General features: G+C 30.6%; 1 protein-coding gene across 2 annotated transcripts in view; it reads right to left on the bottom strand.

Annotated features, from left to right (window-relative positions):
* Nucleotides 1-24,876, bottom strand: part of LOC145279902 (uncharacterized) — a 378,849-nt gene extending 353,973 nt beyond the window's left edge. For both annotated transcript variants that reach the window (XM_080131434.1, XM_080131438.1), the window contains exons 1-2: nucleotides 24,796-24,876; nucleotides 2,355-2,459 (exon numbers count right to left, since the gene is read on the bottom strand). In XM_080131434.1, coding sequence (XP_079987560.1) covers nucleotides 2,355-2,429 — 75 coding nt within the window. In that variant the 5' untranslated portion in view covers nucleotides 2,430-2,459; nucleotides 24,796-24,876. The remainder of the gene's footprint in view (nucleotides 1-2,354; nucleotides 2,460-24,795) is intronic.
* Between the last annotated feature and the right edge of the window lie 210 nt (nucleotides 24,877-25,086).

Raw genomic sequence — 25,086 nt, 5'->3', positions numbered from 1 at the left:
GATTTTATCAAAATAATTTTTTAAGCATAAATTTTCTATTAATAATAAATTAAAAAAAAATCAATTCAGATTTAGTTTTTCACTGACATTAAAAATGCTGTTGTTTAAAATCTTAAAAAAATAATTAAAAATAGATTCAACACTGTCTACCTAACTCCAATCTCTGTCACATCACAACACTACTACATCCCTGTGCTTGTTTTATAAGCACTTCCATAAATGTATTCTAATGAACTTACTGCACATATACCCCCGACAACATAAATATCTGTGACCCATCCTACTAGCAGCAAAATCCCACTCCTTCACTGAAGAGGTACTGAATGCTTGCTTTTTGCATCCCCTCTCTGTTCCCTATTTCCTTGATCATACCAACGTTCAGAATTTTAAATGCAATGTGAACTAACATCTTGTTGTCAAACTCCTCACTAATGCCCCCTTCATCATAAATTTGATTCCTATCATAGTAGCCTCTTACACTTCAGGGGCTAACAAAAAATAAAATAAAGAAATAAAAATTCTCTTTCATCAAACTAGTCAGTAAAGTGCACAATAAAATTGAAAATAGCTGTTTAAAATCAAAATTCATTTGAAAATAATTTAACTTGTACAGCGGACAGCAACATTGCAAACAAAAATGAATAGAAACGTTGATAATAATTCATTGTTATTTTTTAAATAATTTGAAAAAACTTTTAAATAATTGTTATGATAAATCAATTTTAGGTTTTGTTGAAAATTGAATACAACTTGAATCTCTACTTTTGTACATGTCGTGTGTGTGAGAGTGCATTCCATATGGATTCTGGAACATTTTTTTTCAAAGTTCACATAAATGTACTTTATATGTTTGGAAGTGTTCTTAGATAGGTTCTGTATCGGAATGCCTCCGATAAGTATCGAAAATTGATAATCAAAAAAATATGATTAGAGAAGGAACAGTTCGATTTTGACCAAAGTTATACAGCCTAACATCACAAGTTTATTTGAGAAGTTTTATCACCACAGAAGCAGAAGGGTTCAGTATATAACATCAACAGTTGGTTTTTCTATAAGACAGGAGTGCATTCAAAAATGAATGTTTCTGTTAAGCACACAAATGTAACATTGATACTTGACTTTTGCATTTTAAACTTTAATTCAAGCCATTTTATAAAAATATTTTTATAAAATCAAGAGTAGGTTCTCTACAGTGCAATATAAACTACAATGTATTATGGACTAAATTACTGCGAGGTGGGTTGTGAAGCTTTGGTCCCTAATTAGAGCAGGCAAAAATTAAAATATTGGATGTGTAGAACATTCGTTGATCCTCATTCAATCACGACCAACGTCAGGTTTCCCTGCTAGTATTATTAGTAGTAGCAGTAGTAGTAGTGCGTTTTTTTGTTTACATTAAAGCAGACTGATTTTTAAACACATGGTAATGCATTTGTTTGAAAACCATCTGGAAAAATTCAACTTATTATGTGCTTCCTTTTCACCATGTTCATTAATTTAGCTAAAGCAGTTGCTGTATTATGATAACTCTGTATTTTTACCATACATCCTCAGCTGTTTTATGCATCCACAGTCAGACACAAATAGTGGTACTTGGACAAATCAAAAAAGAACTAAGAAACTGCTTGCTTTTTGAATCCCCTCTCTGTTCCGCATTTCCTTGATCATACCAATGTTCAAAATTGAATTGGAAAGGTCAGAAAGATGAATGCAAAAATTATGAATGAAGATGAATATTTTATTCAAATAAATGATTTTTTTAAGGAATTTCTGTTCAAGTTATTTAAATGAACTTCCCAATTTAATGTGATATGAAATACACTTTTGTACATTTTCATTCGGTTTCAAAATATTTAATGTTGCACACAAAGTAGGGTCATCTCTTTAATTTTGTATTCAATAAAAACAAGCAGACATTAAGAAAGCAAGTATTAGCGAAACATTATATATATATATATGACAAAAAGAGATATGAAAATTTAATTAATAAAAATACTTTGAATCAATATTAAACTATTTTAAGGACATTTCTTTAAAAGCAAAGAAAAAAATCTCTATCATGTAATATATATTATGCAAGATATTTTCTAATTAGAATGTTCAATAATAATTGTAATAAAACAAAACCTGCAAAAAGTAAAATCATTCTGAATAACTCCAACTACTATTTTTAAATCTACTGAGATAAATAATAAATTATATATAAAGTAAACTAAAACTATGGATCCTTTCGTCTTCAGAAACAATTTTAGAGCAATTTCAAACAATTCAATGTTTCAGTAGTGACAGAAACATGGAACGGTTTCATTGATTTCTTTTTAGAAAACAGAAAAGACAATTCTAATAAAATTTACCTGATTTGAATTAAGTGATCCAGGTAGATTCCCAGATGTGTCATTGTTTTCAAGATCATCTGGAATGTTTTCCATATTATTCCATCAAGCTAAATAACACATTATCTAGAAAGAAACAAACAAAAGTAGAAATTCAAATGGAAAAAAAATCATCAAAATAAAACTTTGAATATCAATCAAATTATTCATTTTTTTCAATGCAACATTTAATTTTAATGAAAATGAACTAAATTTCTTCTACAGTTTATGTTTGAAGCTGTAATAAATTTCTCTACCTTAAATAAAATAGTAAAATATCACAAAAAACTATTGTTTTATTGAGTCAATTATAAGTTGTTGGCTTCTTGTTTTTTATAAAAATTCCAGAAATTTCAAAAATGTATTTACTTACATGCAATAAAAAGGTCAGAGGAGATAATAAAAAAGAGAGAAAAAAAATATAATTTAGGCTCATATTTTAGATAATGGAATCATATATATATACTTGAGCCAACCTCATTATCATATTTTATTTTAACTAAATGCTTTTGAATCAAAAAACATGGAAAACAAAACAAATGAAATAAAATTAAACAATCATTTTTCTTTTCAATAAAATTTATCTAAAATAAAACATAAGCAATATATCATTTAAACAATCAATTCTCATAGAAATAGAATTCATGAATTTATTTGATTAAAAACTAAAAAATATCATAAATAATAAACATGTTATCCAATTCATGAAAATATAATAAAAACAAATCAATTTTTTCTATATTTCAGATCAAAGCATCTTTGCTTTAAATTGAGAAAAATGTTTTTTATTATCATATAATTATGATAATAGAAAAACAAACATTTTTCTCAATTAATTAAATACATATTTATTCTCATTGATTTGATAATTGTGCTTGTGAAAATGTACTTACCTTGCAATAGAATGCTTTCACTATTCTTTAAAGAATGAAATCTCCAATAATTTACTAATAATCTTACTATGTAACAAATGTTCAACAAATATTAGTGATATTGTAATCTCAACTAATGAAGCACCATTGGTCTGCTATAGATTCTTTAGCCTTGTTCCCTCTTCCTGTAGTCCAGAAATCAGCCAGTACAGGTGTATAATCTTTACCGAGAGAGAGAAAGAGGGAGAGAGATAAAGATGGGAATGAAAAAGCCAGTAGCCGCGCGCACACACACCTAACCACACGTCTGCCCCTGTTTTGGCAACAAAATATTGAAGTGAAATTCTGGCTGTCATTTCAACCATTGCTAATATTCCCTTGTCCACAAGGAATTGTAAAACTCTATTCTGTTTTTCGTTTTATTTACTTACGCTTCACATCATAATTGAATGGCTTATCTACTGATAAATTTTTACCAAAAACTTCAAGATATATTGATGGCCTATTTTTCTGTCTAATAAACACAATCTAATTCTATTAACTCTACTTTTTTTCTATAAATAAATGTATATTTACAATTAGAAAGACATAAACCTCTTTGATAATAAACTATTCTTTCAATATATCAAATCTTTTTAATTTCATAACTGGGCTTAAGAATTCTATTTGAACAAAATAAAATCTGCAAAGAGTAAAATTATTCTGAAAATATTTCCGTGATGTAAGTCAAAACTATTTTTAAAATCTATTCAATTACAATTGCTTTTATGTGTTTGATTTTGCATTGTTAGCATTGGTTTCCCTGATAGAATCAAATGCACCATATGAAGGTTGCCAACACCCGGAGTGAAAGTGGTACTATGAATCTGATAGGACTTCACCATGCATCAGTCCATAATGGTAACTACTTCATTGTGGTCACCTCCCAATTGATCCCGTAATACTCAAATTACAAGTTTACAATTGAACAGATTTATAAGTAATTCATGGAACCTAAAGCAAAAACTAGTCAATATGTTAGATAAGATATATATATATATATATATATATATATATATATATATATATATATATATATATATATATATATATATATAGGAAACTCACAAAACAACATTAAAATTCTTTAATCTGTGGAGTTTCAAAGAATGCATTCTTTTCATCAGAAAAAAAGATTTTAGCAAAATAATTGTTATAGTTAACCTATGATTTTGCTGATAATAGCATAAACTGAAATTCAGTATGGGTGACCCTGGCAAAATTCTGGTTTGCATACCTCTGGGACTTTTAGGCCTAAAAAACATGCTTTTTTGGAGCCCTTTTTTCATATTACTCAAAAACTTGATATGTTTATATATATATATATATATATATATATATATATATATATATATATATATGTATATACTAGGCATTTAAGCATGTTCAAAACGGGCAAAGGTTATAGCCTGTTGACCTAAAATAAATGCTTTATGCTAAATTGACGGTTGAATATGTTTAAATTTGTGCTCATTTTTGCATTAAATTTCACTTGCCACAGTGCTAAACCCAATGAAGTAAGATTCCCTAAATTTAGATTCCTCTAAAGAGCTCTGAATCCTAAGCTTTAAATTTGAGAGATTTTCTAGAAACTTTGATCAAAATTAGAATAAAGATTCTAGACATTAGGTTTAATGTCATTATATCTTTATTTAATCTTCGTACGGAGACATAAAAGTGCTGCAAACCTGTTCTAGGACAGGTAACTCTTCTAGTGTATATTATAAATATATGCAACTGATGAGAGAACCAAGATTGACAGTTTGATGAAAAATACTTCATGTGAAATTAAAATGTTATTGTATTCATTTATGCACTAATAATTTACCCATGAGACAAGGTGTGACACAAGGTCGATTTAATGTGAGGAATAGTCCACCAGCCAAAAAGGGGGTCTTCAGGATTAATTAAAAAATAGTCTCGTCCATTGCCATTTTATAACAATGTCTTAAGTGACAAGAAATTAATCTATCCCTGTCCCCTTTCAGAGAAGGCAATTCTTGGTTATTTCATATTCCTTCTTATGAAAAAGAGGTGGAGCAGGTGGCGGAAAAATGTCAGAAATTGGAGTTAATTGATTTACAAAGCGATAGATCTTGGAACTCCAAATTTTATTTCAAACCCACTGCCAAAAAAATTACAAGGTAATAAATAACATTCTTAAATTTTATTTTTTTTTTAATAAAAAAGATCATATAAATTTATTTTCAATTGTAATTGTAATATTGTAATGATCTCGTTTGGTTTTGTCATTTGTTTAAATCATGAAGTTATATAAATAATATATAAAATAAAATCGGTTGTTGGATCTTAATAGCAATGCATCTCACATATTGAACACTTTTTTATTGTGGAGTCACCACTTATTAAGACCCAAAGGTCACTCGAGAATAAGGGTTAACGTGTGTAGGATGATAGAAATTGGGTAAAAATTGACTATTTAAGGGACGGCTCAACAAGAACGTGTTTACATTGAACTTGAAGATTAAAATGTATTCGGCCAGAAAAGCAGGCAAGCAGAACAGAGTTCCACAGCCAGGCAGTTCTGGAAAGAAACTTTGTTGTTCATAGAACTTGCATTTAGAATTATGCACAGATAAAGAGTGGGAGAAATTGTTGATAGTGGTTGTAACTAGCCGGGTGCTTTTTGTGAATGAAAGGACCATAGATAGAAGCTCCAACGAGCACCTGCCATAAAAATAATGATCGAGCAGAACAACGCTTACATTTCTTCTGTGAAAAAGAGGTTGCAGGGAAGAAAAAAGGTATCACCTATCAGATTTCATAGCCGAATTTGAACCCTGTCAATGTCAAGGTAAGATAAGATGCTTTGAATGGCTCCTCACCAGATGTGACAACAGAACTCCATTTGAGGACGTATTTGGCTCTTATGCAGGTAGAGGATGGCATCAGGAATGAGATACCTTCTGGAGCAGTAAAATGACACAACTATTTTTCCAGCAGCTTTGGCAACTGATTTGATGTAAGTCTTCTGTTTATGAAGACTTGTGAATAACATTTGTTAGATAATGGTGGAAAGATAGAAGCTCGGTTTTGGCTGCATTAAAATTAACCAGCCACCTTTAGCCCCACTGCACCACATGCTCAGTCAATCAGAGAGATCTTGGTTATTTCTAACCTTTGAGGTATTGCGATAGATGATATGTCATCGAATGCTTAGAATGTGTTTGGGCGATTAGTGATGAAGATAAGGAAGAGAGTTGGGCCTAGGATTGATCCTTGAGGCACAACAGTGTTGATACTTTGAGCTTTAGACTTTTGTCCATCAATCACTACTTGTACAAACCTATTGGAGAGAAAAGATTCCATAGTTGAGAAGACATTTCCACATTTCTGGAAATTTTTTGATGTAAACCTTTATGCCAAACTCTATTAAATGCCTTTAATATTTCAAGAGCTAGTGCTGTAACCCTCCATTAATAGATTCACTGATCCCATGTGAGATTACAGTCAACACATCAGCTGGAGATCATGCAGAACAAAAGTCATATTACTTGTCACATAATTTTTGCTAAGGTGGTTTACAGTTTCTCTATTTATCACGGATTCAAACAACTTACTCATGACACACAAAAGACTAGTTGGTCTGTACTGATATGCAGAAGACTAGAATTTTAGAATTCTGGGCAGACATAAGGTTTTACAAGGTATTGGGAGGCATTTCTCCTTTAGGCATCGATTGAACAGCTTTGCAAGAATGAGTGCTAGTTCTGGTTACAGCTTTTTGAATACTATGACTAGATTATTGTTAGGGCCAGTTACTTTGCTGGCATCAAGGTTCTTTGTGAGTGTGGCAACATAACAAACAAATATGTGAATGTCGCTCGGATTATTTTCAGTCTTGAGGGAAATTGGTAAGTGGCCCTGATCGCATAGGGTTGAGTTTGCTGCAAAGTTATTGGTAAAGAGTTTGGCTTTGTCAGAAGCTGATGAAATCACTTCAGGCTTGTTAATGACGATTGTGATGGAAGACATGCATCTGTTCAGGAACTAGTTTGTTATTCACCAAAACTCATAGGAGTCAAGCCTCTGTTCTTCTACTTTGGACTTGATGGACTCTTGCGTTTTTTATCATCCTTTTGCAGTGATTTCTTGCAGTTCTAAAGGCGACTTTAGTTTCAAAATATCTATTATGTTTAAAGCAACTGAAGTAGTGATTCCTATGAACAATGGTGGCAGCACATTTAGACGTGTAACATGATTGATTGTTCGGTTTTCGTTGGAATTTCTTAGAGGGTATATAGTTTTCTATGCTGACAGTTAACCAATCTGTGAAGTCGAATGCTATAGTGGACATATTTTTTTAAAGGTAGTTCTGATATGAACATTAAGAAACTGTTCTAGTCCGCTATCAAGTATTGATACACTATTCGGTGAAGAGGAATATTTGGAGTTTTGTTATATCTTTATTGAGACTATCGAGTGGTCAGAAGACCCTAGTGGAGATAGGACTGAAGATGAACATAGTTCAGGGATATTGTTAGAAAAAGATCTAGAAGACTTGCAAATTGTCCGTTAGCATCGGGTACCTAAATAGGTGCATTAATGATCTGTGTTAGCAAGGACAAAATAATGACAAAACCTCCCTTTATCATCGGTTTTGTTTGAGTAGGTAAGCATGAGTAGACAACACAATGTTGAACATTGAAATCTCTGCAGACGTGAATGTTGGTTGAGGGATGAGTAGATAGAGTGTGATCAATTTGCTTATTCTCAAATATAGCTACTCTATCAGTGTGGAGACGGTAGAGTGAAAATATAAATGCTGTGTTGTAAATAAGTGCTACTCTAAAGCACATGTAGGGATGTTTGGGATCTTCTTTGGGGATGCCCCTGCCACACAGGAAACTATCTCTAATGTAGGCACATATTCCATGTCCATGACAGTCTTAAGGGTTAGGCTTGAATGTGGAATTAGAATAGCCTTTGATGGAGAAGTCGGCTAAAGAAGCAGTTGAGTTAATGCCAGTTTAACACAAAAACAACAGGTCAGGTTTAGTTTCCCATCATTGAATTTCAACGTTAGAACGTAGACCTCTGAAGTTAGAGGAGGAGATCTTGTAAGAGCTTACATTGTAAAAAGTTATGGTTCTAGGTTTTCTCTTGTTTTGTATGTTGGAGTCTTATTTCTATAGTGAAACCTGTGTGAAAATAGAACTTTCATGACTTAAGTTATGGGATTAAAAAGTTGTGGATATATGTATATATGTAGATATATTATTTGAATCATTTTGACTACTGTTTTCATCTTGGATGTAATTCTAACAACATTTCAGTCAACCTCCAACTTTCTTTAGGTGTGGCCTGTCAAACTTGGGAATCTTTAGTCGTAGGAGACATGAAAGTGTTGCAAAACTGTTCTGTCTAAGGAATTCATTTCACACATGCTGTGACGTGTATTGTTCTAGTTGATTATAAAAGATGTTAATTTGTTAAAAGATGTAATTTCTTTATTTGTTTTTAGCTGTTTTTACAACCTACTGCGTTTTTTGTTACCATTTGTATACGAACAACTTTTCATAGAATGTATATTAACAGTTTTATAATTAGTTATGACTCTAGCAAACAAATAAGATTTCAAACTAAAGTAATTTTTATCTTATCGTAATCGATTTGTCAGAGGCATTGGTATATAGGTCTGAGTTGAAAAAATTGACAAAATAACTGTATATAACAACAATAAATTCGATTGGATTGAAACTCAGCATACCCAATTCCATATTCTATACAGATATCCATTACACCAATCACCCATCCACCTTTTTAATGTTTTTATCTATACAAATAAATGCCAATGTGTGTTTGTGTGTTTCACATAGAAAAAAAGCTTAGAGAATCATCCTAAAAACTGATAGTGTATTTATATCTAGAATTTTCGAGGGAAGACAATACAAGTGGCCTCAATCTCTAAGTGACCCACTGTAGATCTATAGAGGCATGATTTATTATAAAACTTGAAATATATTATTTTGATTCAATTTAAGTCATATGTATAAAGATGAGCAATAATGAAAAATAACTAATAAGACATAAGAATTTGTTAAAAACTATCATTATTGATGGTGGAAAGCTACTAGCGTGATATAAGCTATGTTTTAAAAGACTAATGCAAACGAAAACAGGATAATCCTATAAAAATATGCAAATGAAAATAAGATAATCCTATAAAAATATACAAATGAAAATAAGATATGCAGATATGCAAATGAAAATAAAATATTCCAGAATCATAAGCCACTGTTGTTTCTATTTATAGATACGAAGCAATTATAAAGGCTTAGGCTCATTCTCTTTGGTTTAAGGTAATTAGATACACCTAATATTCCCACTTACAAACAATTGAGCGTTGATTTACATCACTTAATACGAAAGCCAATAGAAATAGCTAATTGCAAATGGAAGGCAATGCTTTTCAAACATTCGTTTTTATTTTTTTCATTTGTTTTTTTTTTTGTGCACACTTTTAGACTGTCCATTCAGAATGAACCCGGTTAATAATCAAAGGTAAAAGATTGTAATTTGCTACTTTGTTTTAAGAACAATCGGAAACATGCTGATAATAATATCCTGGTTTCAATAATAGTGAAACGAGCAAATAATGGAAATTTATGATAAAAATAACTTTTCTGTTTTAATCAAATTTGTCTGTCCCGTATCTTATAAAACAATTCATGATTATCATTTATTAAAAACGAAAATGTGCATGCGCCATTTTGATAATTATCTATACAAAATTAACATGCTAAGGCAATATTACGTTTGTACATCACCTTCCACCTATTTTTTTAAAAGATGGGATCGCCTACTTTCCTGAGATGCAATACAAAAAAAGTAATTTTCTGATGTTGCAACTGTGTTGAATATTAAATTCAAAATAAAATACACTTTCTGGGCCTTTAAGCTAGGATCAAAATGCCTGTTTAGTACAATGAAATCTGTTTGTACCGGATGTTCATAGAATGGAAATATGTCACAAACTGTTACAAGGTGTTTAGATATAGCCCTCCCTCTAATTATTTTGAAGTTACATATCTAAATACTTTAGTTAATGTAAGTTTTAGTTTCAATAAACATGGTACAGCAATATCGTGGAGTCTACTTTTGTGCTGTACATCACAAACTCCTACAAGAGTATTGGAGATAGATTTATCAGATTAGATTTAAACACGGCAGAATTATACAACAGATGAAGGACTTTCTATGGGTCCTTCCATAGTCAAAGAGTGCGTGACTAGCCTAATGGATACCGATTATGTTAAATTCAAATTTTACCGTCATTATTATCTAGTGTATATCCTCTCTTAAAATGACTGAAAAAATTACACTTTTTTGCACTAAATTAAGTTTATATAAAACTAGAAAATTAAGTCGGTAATTTAATTTTTCGTATATAAATTATTATCATGTCTGATGACTTAAACAACATGCACCATTGATTTTATTTAGAGTGAGGATTCATTTTCGTAATCATTTGATATGGGGGAGGGGGATCTGACTTGCTATTTCCAGTATAAGTCTTTCATGCGCTTTTAAAAATTATTTCAATAGATTAGGACTGAAGCATAACAAGTTGGAAAAAGATAATATGAATTATTTTTGATGACCGAAAGAAAAAAAAATCCTTAACTTTTTTTTTTTCTTCTTTTGATTATTAAGAGGTGGTGTGTGTGAATAGAAACCGGGTGTTAAAAACTTCAAAGACGTTAGAAATAAAAGAGAACAAAGCAAAACGAAAAAAAAAGAAAACGTTATGGCTAAATCCAGTCCACCAAGTCTTTGATCCAGCCAGCGGAGCTTTTATAGAAACCGTAAAATATTCCGGAAAAATGGAAATGTGTGAAAATAGTGTAGTGTTTTTTCTTTTCGTTCAGAATAATGTTTTGAAGAACCAGTTTCATTAAAAAGTAAAACTAATAAGCAAAACAGTATAAAACACGTCCGGGTCATTTTTTATTTATTTTTTTGACCCATATAGCTCTAAAAAAATCAGCAATATGGCCCCACTCTCGTTTGAAAACTTTGGAGACCCCTCATCTAAAGCCTGCAAAAACTTGATCCATGATGAAAACGGAGCTCTGCAGGCGCCCAAATGTTCGACCGTGATTCCACTTCTAAAAATTTCCAAAAGTCCATCCTCTAAAACGATAATTTTATTCCAACTTTACTACCCCACACTTTTCTATTAAAAGGATTATCCTCAACTACAATCGATTGATTTATTTATATGAGTAGTTTACAATAGGTTTTGTGTTTGGCCATTAAATAATCAAAAAAGGGTTGATATGCCGTAAAATAGATAAGCCAAACCTATTTAGAAAATCATTAATTTGTATATATAATCCTTATTACTTTTTTGTTTCTTTTCTAAAATTCTTGAATAGTCTAATAATATTTGACTTATGTGATGCTGATCTTTTCTGTGATAGCAACAAAGGTTGTCCCTATTTACTTGCCTCCCCACAGAGACACAGTTAAAATAAGGTCGGCTTTTAATGTGGGGAAAATTCAGTTACTCAAAAAGAGGTAGTCTGGACCGGGGAAAATATAGAAATTGCCTCATCCTCGAAGGATATCTTCTTCACCGACCGAGAAGGAAAAAGATGTAACCTCAAAAAAGATATTACAGCTTGATCCTAGTACCAAAAAACTAAGGCGAATCTTATCTATCACAGCAATAATAGCTGTTGGTTCTCAACATTTTTGTGGAATTTCAAAATTAAATTTCAATCAAAGTAATTTAAATTTCACATTACAAAAAGAAGATATCAACTTGTTTCTTAATTCATTTGTGTACACAAAATAATCATTATCATTACATAATTTTGATGAATCACAAATGAAATAAAAAACATTTGAGGTATTCAGTATACTATTCTATGCATTCCAGACTTCGCAAGAATATCCAAGCATCAACTCTGAAAATGTTCAGTCTGCTTCTGGGTATTTTTCACTTGCCTTCTAATGGCCTCTTTCCAAAATTCTTAGACATTTGCAAGTGATGTTTTTATTGTTGTTTTTGTTTTCTACCAAGTTTGATCTAAATTGCTTTAATTTCCATATGCAAAAAATGTCAAGAAAAAATTCCGCTAATTTATTTTTCTCGAGGACATAAGCAAGAAATAACTTGCTTATTAGACCATACAAGCGAAACCATTTGACTAAATTTGCTGTAATACGAAGATTATTTATTTTTAAAAATCTAATGCTTCATTCGCAGATAACATAAGAAAATAGAGGAGCTGCCGACGTTAAAGTTAACTCTATATCATTAAATACAGTTTCATTTAATATTATGCATGTCATCATCTCATATGTCCCTTAGTCTGGATGACCGTTGGGGTACAAATGATGATCTGGCAACAAGTTTTCTCTAGTCATCTTAATGTTCTGGTTTTCTAAGCACCACAGTCAGCTCTGTTTAGTCTCTGATACTAATACTAAATATCTTTCTTTGTTTACCCCCCCCCCATTTTTCCCTCCTTATCCAGTTCATTGTAGAATTGTCTTTGATAAACCTGACGATTGTATAACATGGTTGTATCACTTCATTTTCCTCTTCATTACAGTGGTCAGTAGATATTCCTACGCTTATCTGTTTTTCACTACCTCATTTGTAATGTGGTCTGTATGAGATGTTCAGGATCTTTTGCATCTCATCTTTGGCTTGTATTCTTCTTTCTAAATCCACAGTTAGGGTTCACAACTCTCATGCATACAGAAATATAGAGAATGACTGCGTGTAATGTTTTCTGCTATTCCATAGTTTGGCCAATGTTGCTGCTTGCACAGTTCTTCTAAGGATTTAAAAAGTGTATGAACATGAAAATGTGAAAATGGAGAAACGGAAGTTTTTCAGTTTTTTTTTTCTTTGTTTCACAAATTTGTCTCACTTCACTCAACATGTTGCATCTGGAGGAAGGTATTATTGACCATAATCTTCGTTATATGAACTATTAAAGAAGATTTAACGATTGGAATATTTTGTATTCATTATTAATAATATTAATTATCTCATATGTGTGTGTGTGTGTATTTGAAAATCAGCGGAAATCTCTCAAGAGCTCTTTCGGCTATTATCTCATCAGGAGAAAATCGATAGCAATGAATTAATATCACTGGCGAAAATAAAGAGCAATGGGGGATCTTTTATAAATTTAAGATGCCAAAAAGGGCGATTAAAACATATAATTTAAGTTAATAAAGCGATTAAAATAGTACCGTGAGATGGGGGCGGGGAAGGTAGTCAAATTTCCCCCAAAAGATTTAATGCTTTTAACAATTTCTTCTGCTGGCACAAAGAAGGTTCACGAATTACGATAGAGACAGATTCTAAAAATTTTAAATGATTTTTAGAATCCGCTCTACGAAGTATCTCAAACCACTGTATTTTATACTGATTGGCACAAACAACAAGGATTCTCAACCAAATGTTGGCCAATAGCAGAGTCCAAAACTGTAGAGGGAGGGAGACTCACAGATCCCGCTCTACTCTGTCTAATCTTGAATAGTGTATATATATATATATATATATATATATATATAATGTGTGTGTGTGTATATATATATATATATATATATATATATATATATATATATATATATAGTGAGTAGCAAAAGTATTCAGCACATTGTTTTTTTTGTATTCCTCTAAATATATTAAGTTAATTAGAACGAAATTTACACTCAATTTTGAAAAGATATCTATCTAAAAGTAAAACGGAAATGCATATATACTTAGTTAACAAATATTTATTAACAAAAAATCAAATTACTCATATACAAAAGTATTTAACAAATTGTCAAATTGCATTCTTAAGCAGTCATTTCATCTTGCTACAATATTTCAACCAATCAGAAGGCACCCCATGGCCTTGGCTCCTTACAGATCAGTTGATAACAGTTCTCAGACACTACGCAGGTTGCCACTTTCATTACTGTTTTAAAATGGTTAAAACAAAGGAATTGACTAATGATATGTGCCAGGAACTCATAGCAAAGCATAAAGATAGAAAGCGGTTCAAGAAAATAGCTTCAGAACTAAATTTGGTGATGAATGCAATTATGGCTGTCATGAGGAAGTGGAAAACAACGGGTGGTAATGCTAAAAGTCTTTTAAGAAGTTGTTAGCCACGTAAATTAAATGATGTTACTGCTCATTACGTTGCTTGTAACGTGAAGAAAGAAGCATTTCTGACTCGTTCAGAAATTCCAAAGGATTTGCAGGATAAGTTATTGAAGTAAGCACGGACACGATCAAAAGATCATCGAATTGTACAGGTTTGTATAAAATCGCCGAGAAAGACTCCATTGTTGAGTCCTAGACATGCGAAAGATCGTTTTTAAATTTGTTTATAAATATCAATGTGAATCGGATAACTTCTGGAACAAAGTTATTTGATCAGATGAAACAAAAAAAATTAAATTTTTGGAAGAAACATGTGCACCAGTGTATGGAGTTAAAAGGGTATAGAATTTAAACCATCTAATACCATTCCTACTGTAAAATTTGGAGGTGGAAATTTGGAGCTGCTTTTCTGCAAATGGAGTTGGAGAAATGGAAATCATCGAAGAGAAATGAATGCAACATAATACACAAAGATTTTGTCAACACATCTGTTCAAGAGTGCCGCAAGTTTTAGGATTGGGCCGTAATTATATCTTCCAGCAAGACAATGATCCCAAGCACAAGGCAAAAATAACTATGAAATGTTTTAAAGGTAATGGGATTAGTGTTCTACAGTGACCTAAATTACATCGAAAATCTGTGGAAAACTTTGAAGTTAAGGATGTATGCAAGAGATCCCAAGAATATCAAGGAATTAAAGAAAGTTTGTGAAGAGGAATGGCTAAAACTATCAGTAAGTACTTATAAGAAACTAGTAGGCAGTATAGAAAGCGTTTGGAGGATGTAAGGAAGAACAGAGGATATACAACTAAATATTAGTAAATGTGTTAAATACTTTTGCATATGGTTAATTTGATTTTTTTTTGTTAATAAATATTTGTCAACTAAATATGTATTCATTTCCTTTTTACTTTTAATAGATGATATCTGTTTAAGGATTGAGTGTAAATTTCATTCAAATTAACTTAATATTTCTAAAATATATCATAAAAATATTTTTTGGAATAAGCATAAAAAATGTCTGACAATAAAGTGTTTTTCGATGAAATTTGGAATGCTTATGAATAATTATTATTATAATATATTACATCATAAGCTCTAGCCATATTTTACAATATTGAGCTACTACACATACTTTTATCTAAAATTAAAGAAATTTGTAAAATGACACATTTTATAAAAATGTACATTTCTGAATTAAATGTTTGGAATGTAGTTTTTTTTTTCCAAAACCTTAAATAGGAGAAGTTGAAAATCTATCCTTAAAAAACGATTTCTTTTTAAAATTTTAGATAGTTTTTAAAATTTTATCAGGAGTGTATATATATATATATATATATATATATATATATATATATATATATATATATATATATATATAGATATATATATATATTTATTGTCATGAGAAAACATATTTTCCTCTTAAAATATGAAGAAATTACAATTTCTTACAAAAATAATAATATAGTTATCCAAATATAATAAAAATATTTATTAATATAATTGAATATTATAATAATATAATAATACTTAAAATATTATATAATAATATAAAATATAATAAAAAAAAATAAATATATTACATTATATATTTATAATTAGGCTTAAAAACTTTTTTTTATATTCTATCTGGAGACTTCTAAAAAATAGATCAGAAAAGTGTTCTTTTCTGTTCACTTTGAGAAGGTTTTAAATTAAAAGTGTTCTATTTTAGTTGATTCAAGAATATTCTTCAGTGACAACTATAAATAGTTGTTGAATGCGTTTGTTATTCAATTATGATTAAGACCTACTCTGAGAAGAAACGCACCTGGGTGATCTCTCAAATTGTAACTCCAACCAAGCTGCAAAGAATGAAGAAATCCCGGTTGTAAAGAGAAAACTGAACAACAAGCCTGAAGAAAAAAAGCATCCTGATCCAGAAAACGAACAATTCTTGGTAAATATAGATTTTCTGAATCTTAATTAGACCAAAGAAATATATCTTTAAATGTTATAAAAGACGCAAAAACCTGAATTATTTCCCTTTGACCATTTTGTACCTGTAAATTGTTTTGTTTATATTTTCTATTCTGTTTTCAATCAATTTTTTTCTACTCCTTTTTTTCTTTCTTTAATATGAGTTGCTGTATATTACCCATAGGCAAAACACAATAATGTAACATATATATATATATATATATATATATATATATATATCTATGATAATAAAAGGATAAAAAAAAATGTTAATTTACAAATAGAATAACTTCAAAAAGAATATTTCTATCCTAAATATCCAAGTCTAGCTGGACATTTGAAAACAGTTGTTTGAATAAAATCCACTGAACAGACCAATTGTCGAGCATTTTGTTTCTTCCTTTCCATATTATATTCATATATATATATTTCTTGTGTGCAGGGCATTTGCTCAGTTGGCAGAGTGCTTGCCTCGCATGCAAGAGGCTCGGATTTCGAATCTTGAGTTTGCATGTGTCTAACTGATGAGCCCAAATGAGGGCGAAACTCGAGTCTTGGACTTCCGGTCCATTGACTGTCATGGCTCTTGTGGGCTGCGATGTTGTTTGGCTGTGGAATTTATTATACATACATACATACATACATACATATATATATATATATATATATATATATATATATATATAATTCTTGATCCTGTGGGGTAGAAGAAATCCAGTAGAGTGCTTGATTATTTAATAAGAATTTAATAAAACACACATCAGTAAGAAACATCTTATCACATAATCAAACAATTACATTGGGCTTGGACCATGTACCATTAAAGACTTTACTAAATCACGAAGCTCTGGATCTTCATGCTTTGGTAACTCAGCTGACAATTGCATCAATTTAATGAACTGTTATGATCTTGTTCTGATCTCACAACATTATTATCGTGTGGCAGTGTGATAGCCCTCTTTTTTGAAATTCAATAAAATAAACATTTGCAAATAGAATTCCCGATACATGTCTGTCTTTAATGTCTTTCAAAAGTTCAGCTAGATTTGCATGATACACACATGATATTAAGTCTAGTTGATTTTATGTAAGTTCTGATGGGCCCAAATTAATTGAAGGACGTCTTAGATTACATTTTTATGTAAGGAATAGGTCTGGTTTCCCATATTTACAGAAAACTGCTTTCTACTAATCGCTTTGTAATAATTTCAACATGACGTGTAAAGTAGATTATATGGTTTTCACCTAAATGTGCAGGTTTATAAGAACCCTATTCAACAAAAGCACCCTTTGATTTTATTTCAACATGACATGTAAGTCGGTAATAATGTTTTCATCTGAAATGCATAGGTTTAAACGATCCTTTATCAACAAAAGCATTATATGATTTTAATTATTTTGACATGATATTTAAATATATCATTGTGTTTTCACCTAAAATGCGTTGGAATTTGTATTAATTTCAACATGAACTGTAAGTAAGTTATAATGTTTTCACCTGAAATGCGTAAGTTTAAAATATTCTTAATCAACAAAAGTACCCTATGATTGCAAATATCTCAATATAATACTTTAGTAGGTAATAATGTTTTAACCTGAAATTCATTAGAATTTGTACTAATTTCAACATGACATGTAAGTAGGTAATAATGTTTTCACCTGAAATGCGTAGGTTTAAAAGATTCCTAATCAACGAATCACTATTATGGTTTTACTTATTTTGTCATGACATTTAAGTAGGTAATTTTTTCACTTGAAATCCACTGAAATTTGTACTAAATTCAATATAACGTAAGTAATAATATTTTGACCTGAAATGCATATTAATACATAGATTTTTCATTTTTATTTATCATGTAAGCTTTTTATGGATTTATTTAATTTTTGATGTCTAATTATCTACTTATCCCCACCCTGAAAAAAATAAGTTAGTTGTAAAATCATCGTTTTTTTTTTAATTTATTAGTCCAGCAAAAAAAAAAAATTGAATTTTTACTTGATTAAATAATTCGAAATAAGAAAATAATTTTTAATTTAATTTAATTATTTTTACTGTGCAGTAATTCATACTACTAAAAAACAGGGAACTATTAAATAACAAAGTCTGTGGCTATGAACGAAAAAATATTCCATCAAATTTGGACCTTTTCATGGGATTTTCTCTTGAGTAAATAATTTGAAATAAAAAATGATGTACTTATGCATCCATGTTACTATACTGGAGTCGTTATTTAGAAAGCCATTCTTAACATGGGGAAGGTTTTTTATAAGTATTCCATACTTTTACCTTACAATTTAATAAACAAAAATGTTGTAAAGATTAAATTTAACTTGTAAATACTAAAAAAAAAAATAGCGCAGTAACAAAGATGCACAAACATCCAAATGATTTTTGTTCTAATTTAATTTTATTTACTGTGTTTATATCAGTTTCAAATGAGTTAAACTTTAAAGAAAGCATTATAAGAATTTATTACAAGTCTTTTTTAAGGTCACACAATAAACAAATAATAATTTCAATCTTTCAAAAGAATTTATTACGTACATTTAAAACTTACACAATAGAATCTTCCTATAAACAATTTGAGTTTTTTTTAAATATTTTTTTAAATAAGTCTTTATGAATAAACGTTAATACATACATAAAAATTTAACCCAGGAGATACATTTGAACAGAAAGTTAAAAACCGCCATGTTTTTTTAAAGTTTTCATTGGAAACCAAGATTTCTTTTATCCAATCAGGATAGGCTTAAATTTTCCTCATCCAATAAGAATGTGGCTAGGTTTTTCCTAGCAGCGACACCAAGTTTTTTTTTTTAAATGCCAAGCCATTTGGAATATTCCACTTTCCTTTTTCCATTTATGGTAGCACATCTAAGACAGTAAACGACCAAGTTCTCTCCAATTCTCTCTCCTCTGATCTTGAGCATGTAGTACAATGGGGTAAGGAGTGGCTGGTTACTTTTAATGCATCTAAAACCAAGCTTCTCTCTTTACATCATCAACATTCTGATCCACATCTGGCATCAATTGAAATGAATGGCTCTCGTCTTCAGAAGGCCTCAAGTTTTGACAAGCTTCTTGGCTTGACCATTACTCCTGATCTTAAATGGAACACGTACATCAAATCTGTTGCCAAGCGTGCTGGAAAAATGGTGGGATCTTTCTATCGATCCGGTAGATATCTCACTGCTGATGCTATTCTCTATCTATATAAGAGCCAGGTACGTCCAAGGATGGAATACTGTTGCCACATCTGGGCAGGAGCTGCTAGAAAGGACTTGTCCTGCCTTGATAGAGTTCAAAATAGACTTCGTAGCCTCGTAGGAGATGTCCTTTTCTCTTCCTTGCAACCTCTATCTCACAGAAGAGATGTTGCGAGTTTGTCTCTGATGTATCGTTATTTTCATGGAAGGTGTTCAACTGAGCTTCAATCTATGGTCCCCCCTCGCCAAACTTTCACAAGAAACACTCGTCTAGCTGTACACACTATCAATAATTCCCCCCACTCTTTATCTGTGCCTAATCCTAAACGTAGATTCCATGAACAAAGCTTCTTTCTTAGAACTGCACGCCTGTGGAATTGTCTTCCGTTTTCCTGCTTTCCGGCTGACTACAATATGGTTGTGTTCAAGTCTAACATAAATAAGTTCTTGATGAGCCGTTCTATATAAGTTATCAAATTTACCAAATTTTCATTACTAATGATTACTATATTGTCCAATGTCTACTGTACACTCTTTAACCCTTATCCTTGAGTGGCCTCTTGGCCTTGATAATGTAGTGATACCTATGTAAAAAAAAAAGGAATATCAGGATGATAACGGTTGAAGCGAATTAGCATATTATTATATAGATTAACAGAACCCATGGAAATTTAATGGTAGTTGAAAACATCATCACAAAAGCAAAAAATAAGATGTCTTTCTATAGAATACCCAGTGTAATATTAGTTCCAATCAGACCGTGAATTAAAAAGTACATAATTTTCTAGCCAAATATGGAGAACTGTTTGAGATATATTATTACAAGAAATAGTAAAGAATCACTTTTTTCTAGAGGTTATAATTTAATCAAGGTGACTTGTAAATCAGTAATAACTATGTCACATTCTGTTCATGAAAATCTTATAATTTGGCATGTAAATAATAAAGTTTGATAGAAACATGTTACATGTCAACTTTTGCAATTTTTTCATAGTAGTAAGTAAATGGAATTAATCAGTGTGATTAGTGGGATTTGGTTAAAGAAAAAAATAAAAGTGTAGGATGTTGGCAAATGACATGGCAACACTTGCAAATATATACATTTCATAAAAAATATTCTTAATTCATTATGAAATTAAATGTCTGAATTTGTTAAATGAAATAAACTGATTTTTAGATCGTAAATTGCTTCAGCCATTTTAGGACTGATTCCTTATAGCACCATCTCTCTTAAAAATACATATGAAATAAAATGATGTTTAGATCGTAAAATGCTTCAGCCATTACCGAAAGTTACACCATATATTCCACTCTTAAAAAAATATATAATATAAAGTGATTTTCAAATCGTAAACTGCTTCAATCATTTCCGTGACTGACTCCTTATACTCTTTCCACTCCCTCCACCCGTTTTCACAATAATATGAGGAGAAGTAAGGTACTTGTACAGTGTTCTACTAAAAAAGGTACTTGTACAGTATACTGTACAAGTACACGATTTCTTATTTAAAAATGAAATTACTAGATTGTTTCACATTATTTTTCATTGTGCTAACTTTTCTATATGTCACAGGTAAGAGTTTGTTTTTTCATATAGGTACTATACTGTAGAAGCACCTGATTTATTATTTAAAAGTCTTACTACTCGATAATTTTACTTGACTTTCAGTTTTAATCACTTGTGTTCGTCACAGGTAAGATTTTCTGTTTTTCATATGGGTGCTATACTGTACAAGTATCTTATTTCTTATTTAAAAATGAAACTCTTTGATTATTTTATGTAATTTTCTGTTGTGTTATCTTTTCCATATCTTACAGCAAAGAATTTCTTTTTTCATATGGATGCTATACTGCAGAAGCACCTTATTTATTATTTAAAAGTTATACTAATCGATGATTTGTTGTAAATACAATTTTAGTAACTTTTATGTATGTCACAGGTAAGATTTTCTTTTCGCTACAGCTAAGAGTTTGTTTTTTTCATATAGGTAAGTATATTGCATGTTAACTATTACTAAACAAAAAAAAATAATGCTTGGGAGACTTGCATTGTGAAAACAAAATGAACATTATTCACCCCACAATAAACAATAACAGAGGAGATGATGCCTGAGAAGTTACCTTGTAACCACAAAATAGATACTCCTCCTCTTACTGCTACCTAAAAAAGGTTTGGTAATCCTTGGAAGCCTCCAGAGGACTTTTAAAAGCAACATAATCGTGCTTTGTCCACCCGTCACTATCACCACCATCGTGACGTCATTTCTGGAAGATGACTCTGCAGTTTTTCCAGAAATACATTGTTTTATTACAAATTTATAACATAACATCGAAAATCCAGGAAAAACGGACACTGTCCAACAGAAATTGGCTTAGTTGACTCTCACAGAACACCAACAACTAACTGATGTGGTGTTAGTGGTGGTGGTGGTAGTGGTGGTGGCATGTAGCAGTCGTGGTGATGGTTGTTGTGGAGGTGGCATTGAAGGTGGTGGTGGTGATGGCAGTTGCAGTGGAGGTGGAGGTGGTGGCAGCGATTGTGGTGTCGGCAGTTGTAGTGGAGATGTAGGGGGTGATGGTGGTGGTGGCAGTGGTTGCGGCAGTTGCAGTAGAGATGAAGGCGGCAGTGGTGTTGGTAGATGCAGTGATGGTGGTGATGGTGGTGGCAGTTGCAATCATAGTGGTTCCACTGGCAGTGATGGTATTCATAGCGATGGTGGTTGTGGTTGATTCTGCTGGTGATCTGCACCAATCACACACTGGCTGGCAATAACTAACTAATGGTGGTGGTGGCTGTAGTGGCAGTTGTGGTGGGGCAATGGTGATGGTTGTGGCAGGAATTTTTATAATTAATCAGAAGTGACTTACCAGGGCATTTTTTAATTTTATAACTTTATTAGATTAAATAAAGTAATTGTAAAACAAAACATTTTTTCTTAAAATTAATCAAATGTAACTTTTCCAGGGCATTTTTATTATTAATCAGAAGTGACTTTTCTAGGGCATTTTTATAATGTTAAAATATCGTAACACTAAATCTAGTAGTTGACAAAAAATGGAACATTTTTTCCAACAATTAATCAGAAGTGAGTTTTCCAAGGAATATCTGTAATTAATCAGAAGTTACTTTTTCTGTGCATTTCTATAATATATCAGAAATGACTTTTCCAAACCATTTTCGTTATGTTAAAACTTTGTAACATAAAATATAATATTTAAAAAATAAAACATTTTCCTAACAATTAATAAGAATTTTCATAGCATTTTTGTAATTAATCAAAAGTGACTTTTCCAGGGAATTTTTATGATGTTAAAATTTAGTAATTAATCAAAAGTGACTTTTCCAGGGCATTTTTATAATTCATCAGAAGTGACTTTTCCAGGGCATTTTTATAATGTTAAAATTTTGTAACATTAAATATAGCAGTTGAAAAAAACGAAACACTGTTTTTTTTAACAATTAATCGGAAGTGACTGGCTATTTTTATAATTAATCAGAAGTGACTTTTCCAGGGCATTAAATAAACAGTTGAAAAACAGATAATTTTTCCTTACAACTAATCAGAAGTGACTCTTCTAGGACATTTTTGTAATTAAGCAGAACTGACTTTTCTTGTGCATTTTTACGATTAATCTAATGTGACTTATCCAGAGCACTTTTGTAATGTTAAAACTTTGTTGCATTAAATAAAATTGTTGAAAAACAAATCATTTTTATTAGGGTTCTCTTAGACAGTGACAGCGTTTTTGTTTTTTTATTAGTCATTTGGAATATTTTCCTTTTAAGGAATGTCAGGATGATAACGGTCGAAGCAAATTAACATATTAATATATAGAACCGTATTAATATATAGATATGGATAGGGTTTTCCTAACCAGCGACACAATTTTTTTTTGTTTTATTAGTCATTTGAAATATTCCACTTTCTTTTTAAGAGATGTCAGAATAACGGTTGAAGCAAATTAGCATATTAATATATAGATATTATTTGGATTCTTCAGACTACTATTCTCATCTTGAGTATAATTTGCACAGGGTTCTGGTCGATGTAACCTCCAACCTTTTTCAGGTGTATCTTGGTAAACTTAAAAACCTGCACGGAATTTTGAATGGAACTCTTTATTTAATCGACAGGGATACCATGCTATCGTTCTATCAACCATGACTAGGTAGAAGTCCTAATTTTTAATTGTATTTTTCATTCCAGCGCACAGAGGACTGAACCTTCAATCTCTAGGAGTGTAACTTTTACAATTGAATTTTACCAAGAACTCTTTGACAGCGCCACAAACAGCATAATATTTATTTATGAATTTTACAGAAGTTCAGATCAGCATCGTATCTTGAATTTGAAGATTCAGACTTAAGTGAAAACTACCGTCTACCATGAGCAAACCAACAAGTCAAAAGATGGCTGACGATACCGGCGGTTTAATAATTTAAACTCAAGAAATTCATAGGACTGGGTTTCTCTTTACATCCAAATACCGAGACTCTATAAAAAATAAAAATAAAGTAACCAACATTGATCATGATGATTTAGATTATGATTTTAGAGATGCTGATCTACAAGCTGAGTCTTTGAAACTTGAAAAAAGTATTAATTTACAAATCTGTTCCCAATATTATAATGAAAACCAAAAATAAATAAAAATTCAAAGAATTTTTATTTTGGCATATTTCTTTAATATTTAACTCTAACTGTATCATATTTGTAACTAAAAAACGATGAACTTTTTTATATTTTAATAGAGTGAAAATATTAGATTATCATTTAATTAATAAAAACTTTTACAAATTAATGAAATTGTATTTTATTGTAAATAAATATCAGTTGATTCTGAATACTACATATAAATTACGAACGGCCACTCTATCTGGCTAAATCAGGTGTGAGCAAACTATAGCTCACAGGGTGCATATGGCCCACAAAAATTCATGCAGACTGCCAAATAGTAGTAAACTTTTATGCTTCATTCGAATTACTTTGTTTTTTTTTTAAATAAATGCGTTTCGTATGATTGTTTTACTTTAAGATATTGAATAGTAAAAATTAATTGCATTTTTATTTCCTTTAAAAATCTTTATTTTGTCTATTTTGGATTTGTATATATTATAGCCCATATAATGTGACCTCTGTAATGAAATCTTTTGAACTAAATAATAAGGAAAAAAGTAAGAATTTTTTGTGCTTACAAATATCCACAAATCCTTGTGATTCATCTTGTTGATTGGTATTTTAATCCTTTAATCATTTTATATTCGTTTTCAGCAAATCTATAGGGGAGAAGAAATAAAAATAAGATAGATTTTATAAAAAAATATTGTTCATAAATTTTAAGAGATGAATATGAAGCAAAAAACGATTTGTTACTTCAAAATAACACAAATCAGAAATGTATTTACATTTTAAATAATTTTTTTTATGATCATGGTAAAAAAGTGATTGTGTATTTTGAGCTTTCAAATAATATTTTTAAAGAATAT

Source organism: Euprymna scolopes, chromosome 7 (genome assembly GCF_053919585.1).
Source record: "Euprymna scolopes isolate OS-2025 chromosome 7, ASM5391958v1, whole genome shotgun sequence".
Lineage (NCBI taxonomy): Eukaryota > Metazoa > Mollusca > Cephalopoda > Sepiida > Sepiolidae > Euprymna > Euprymna scolopes.
Note: the sequence above shows the minus strand (reverse complement) of the source record. Positions and strands in the feature narration are given on the sequence as shown.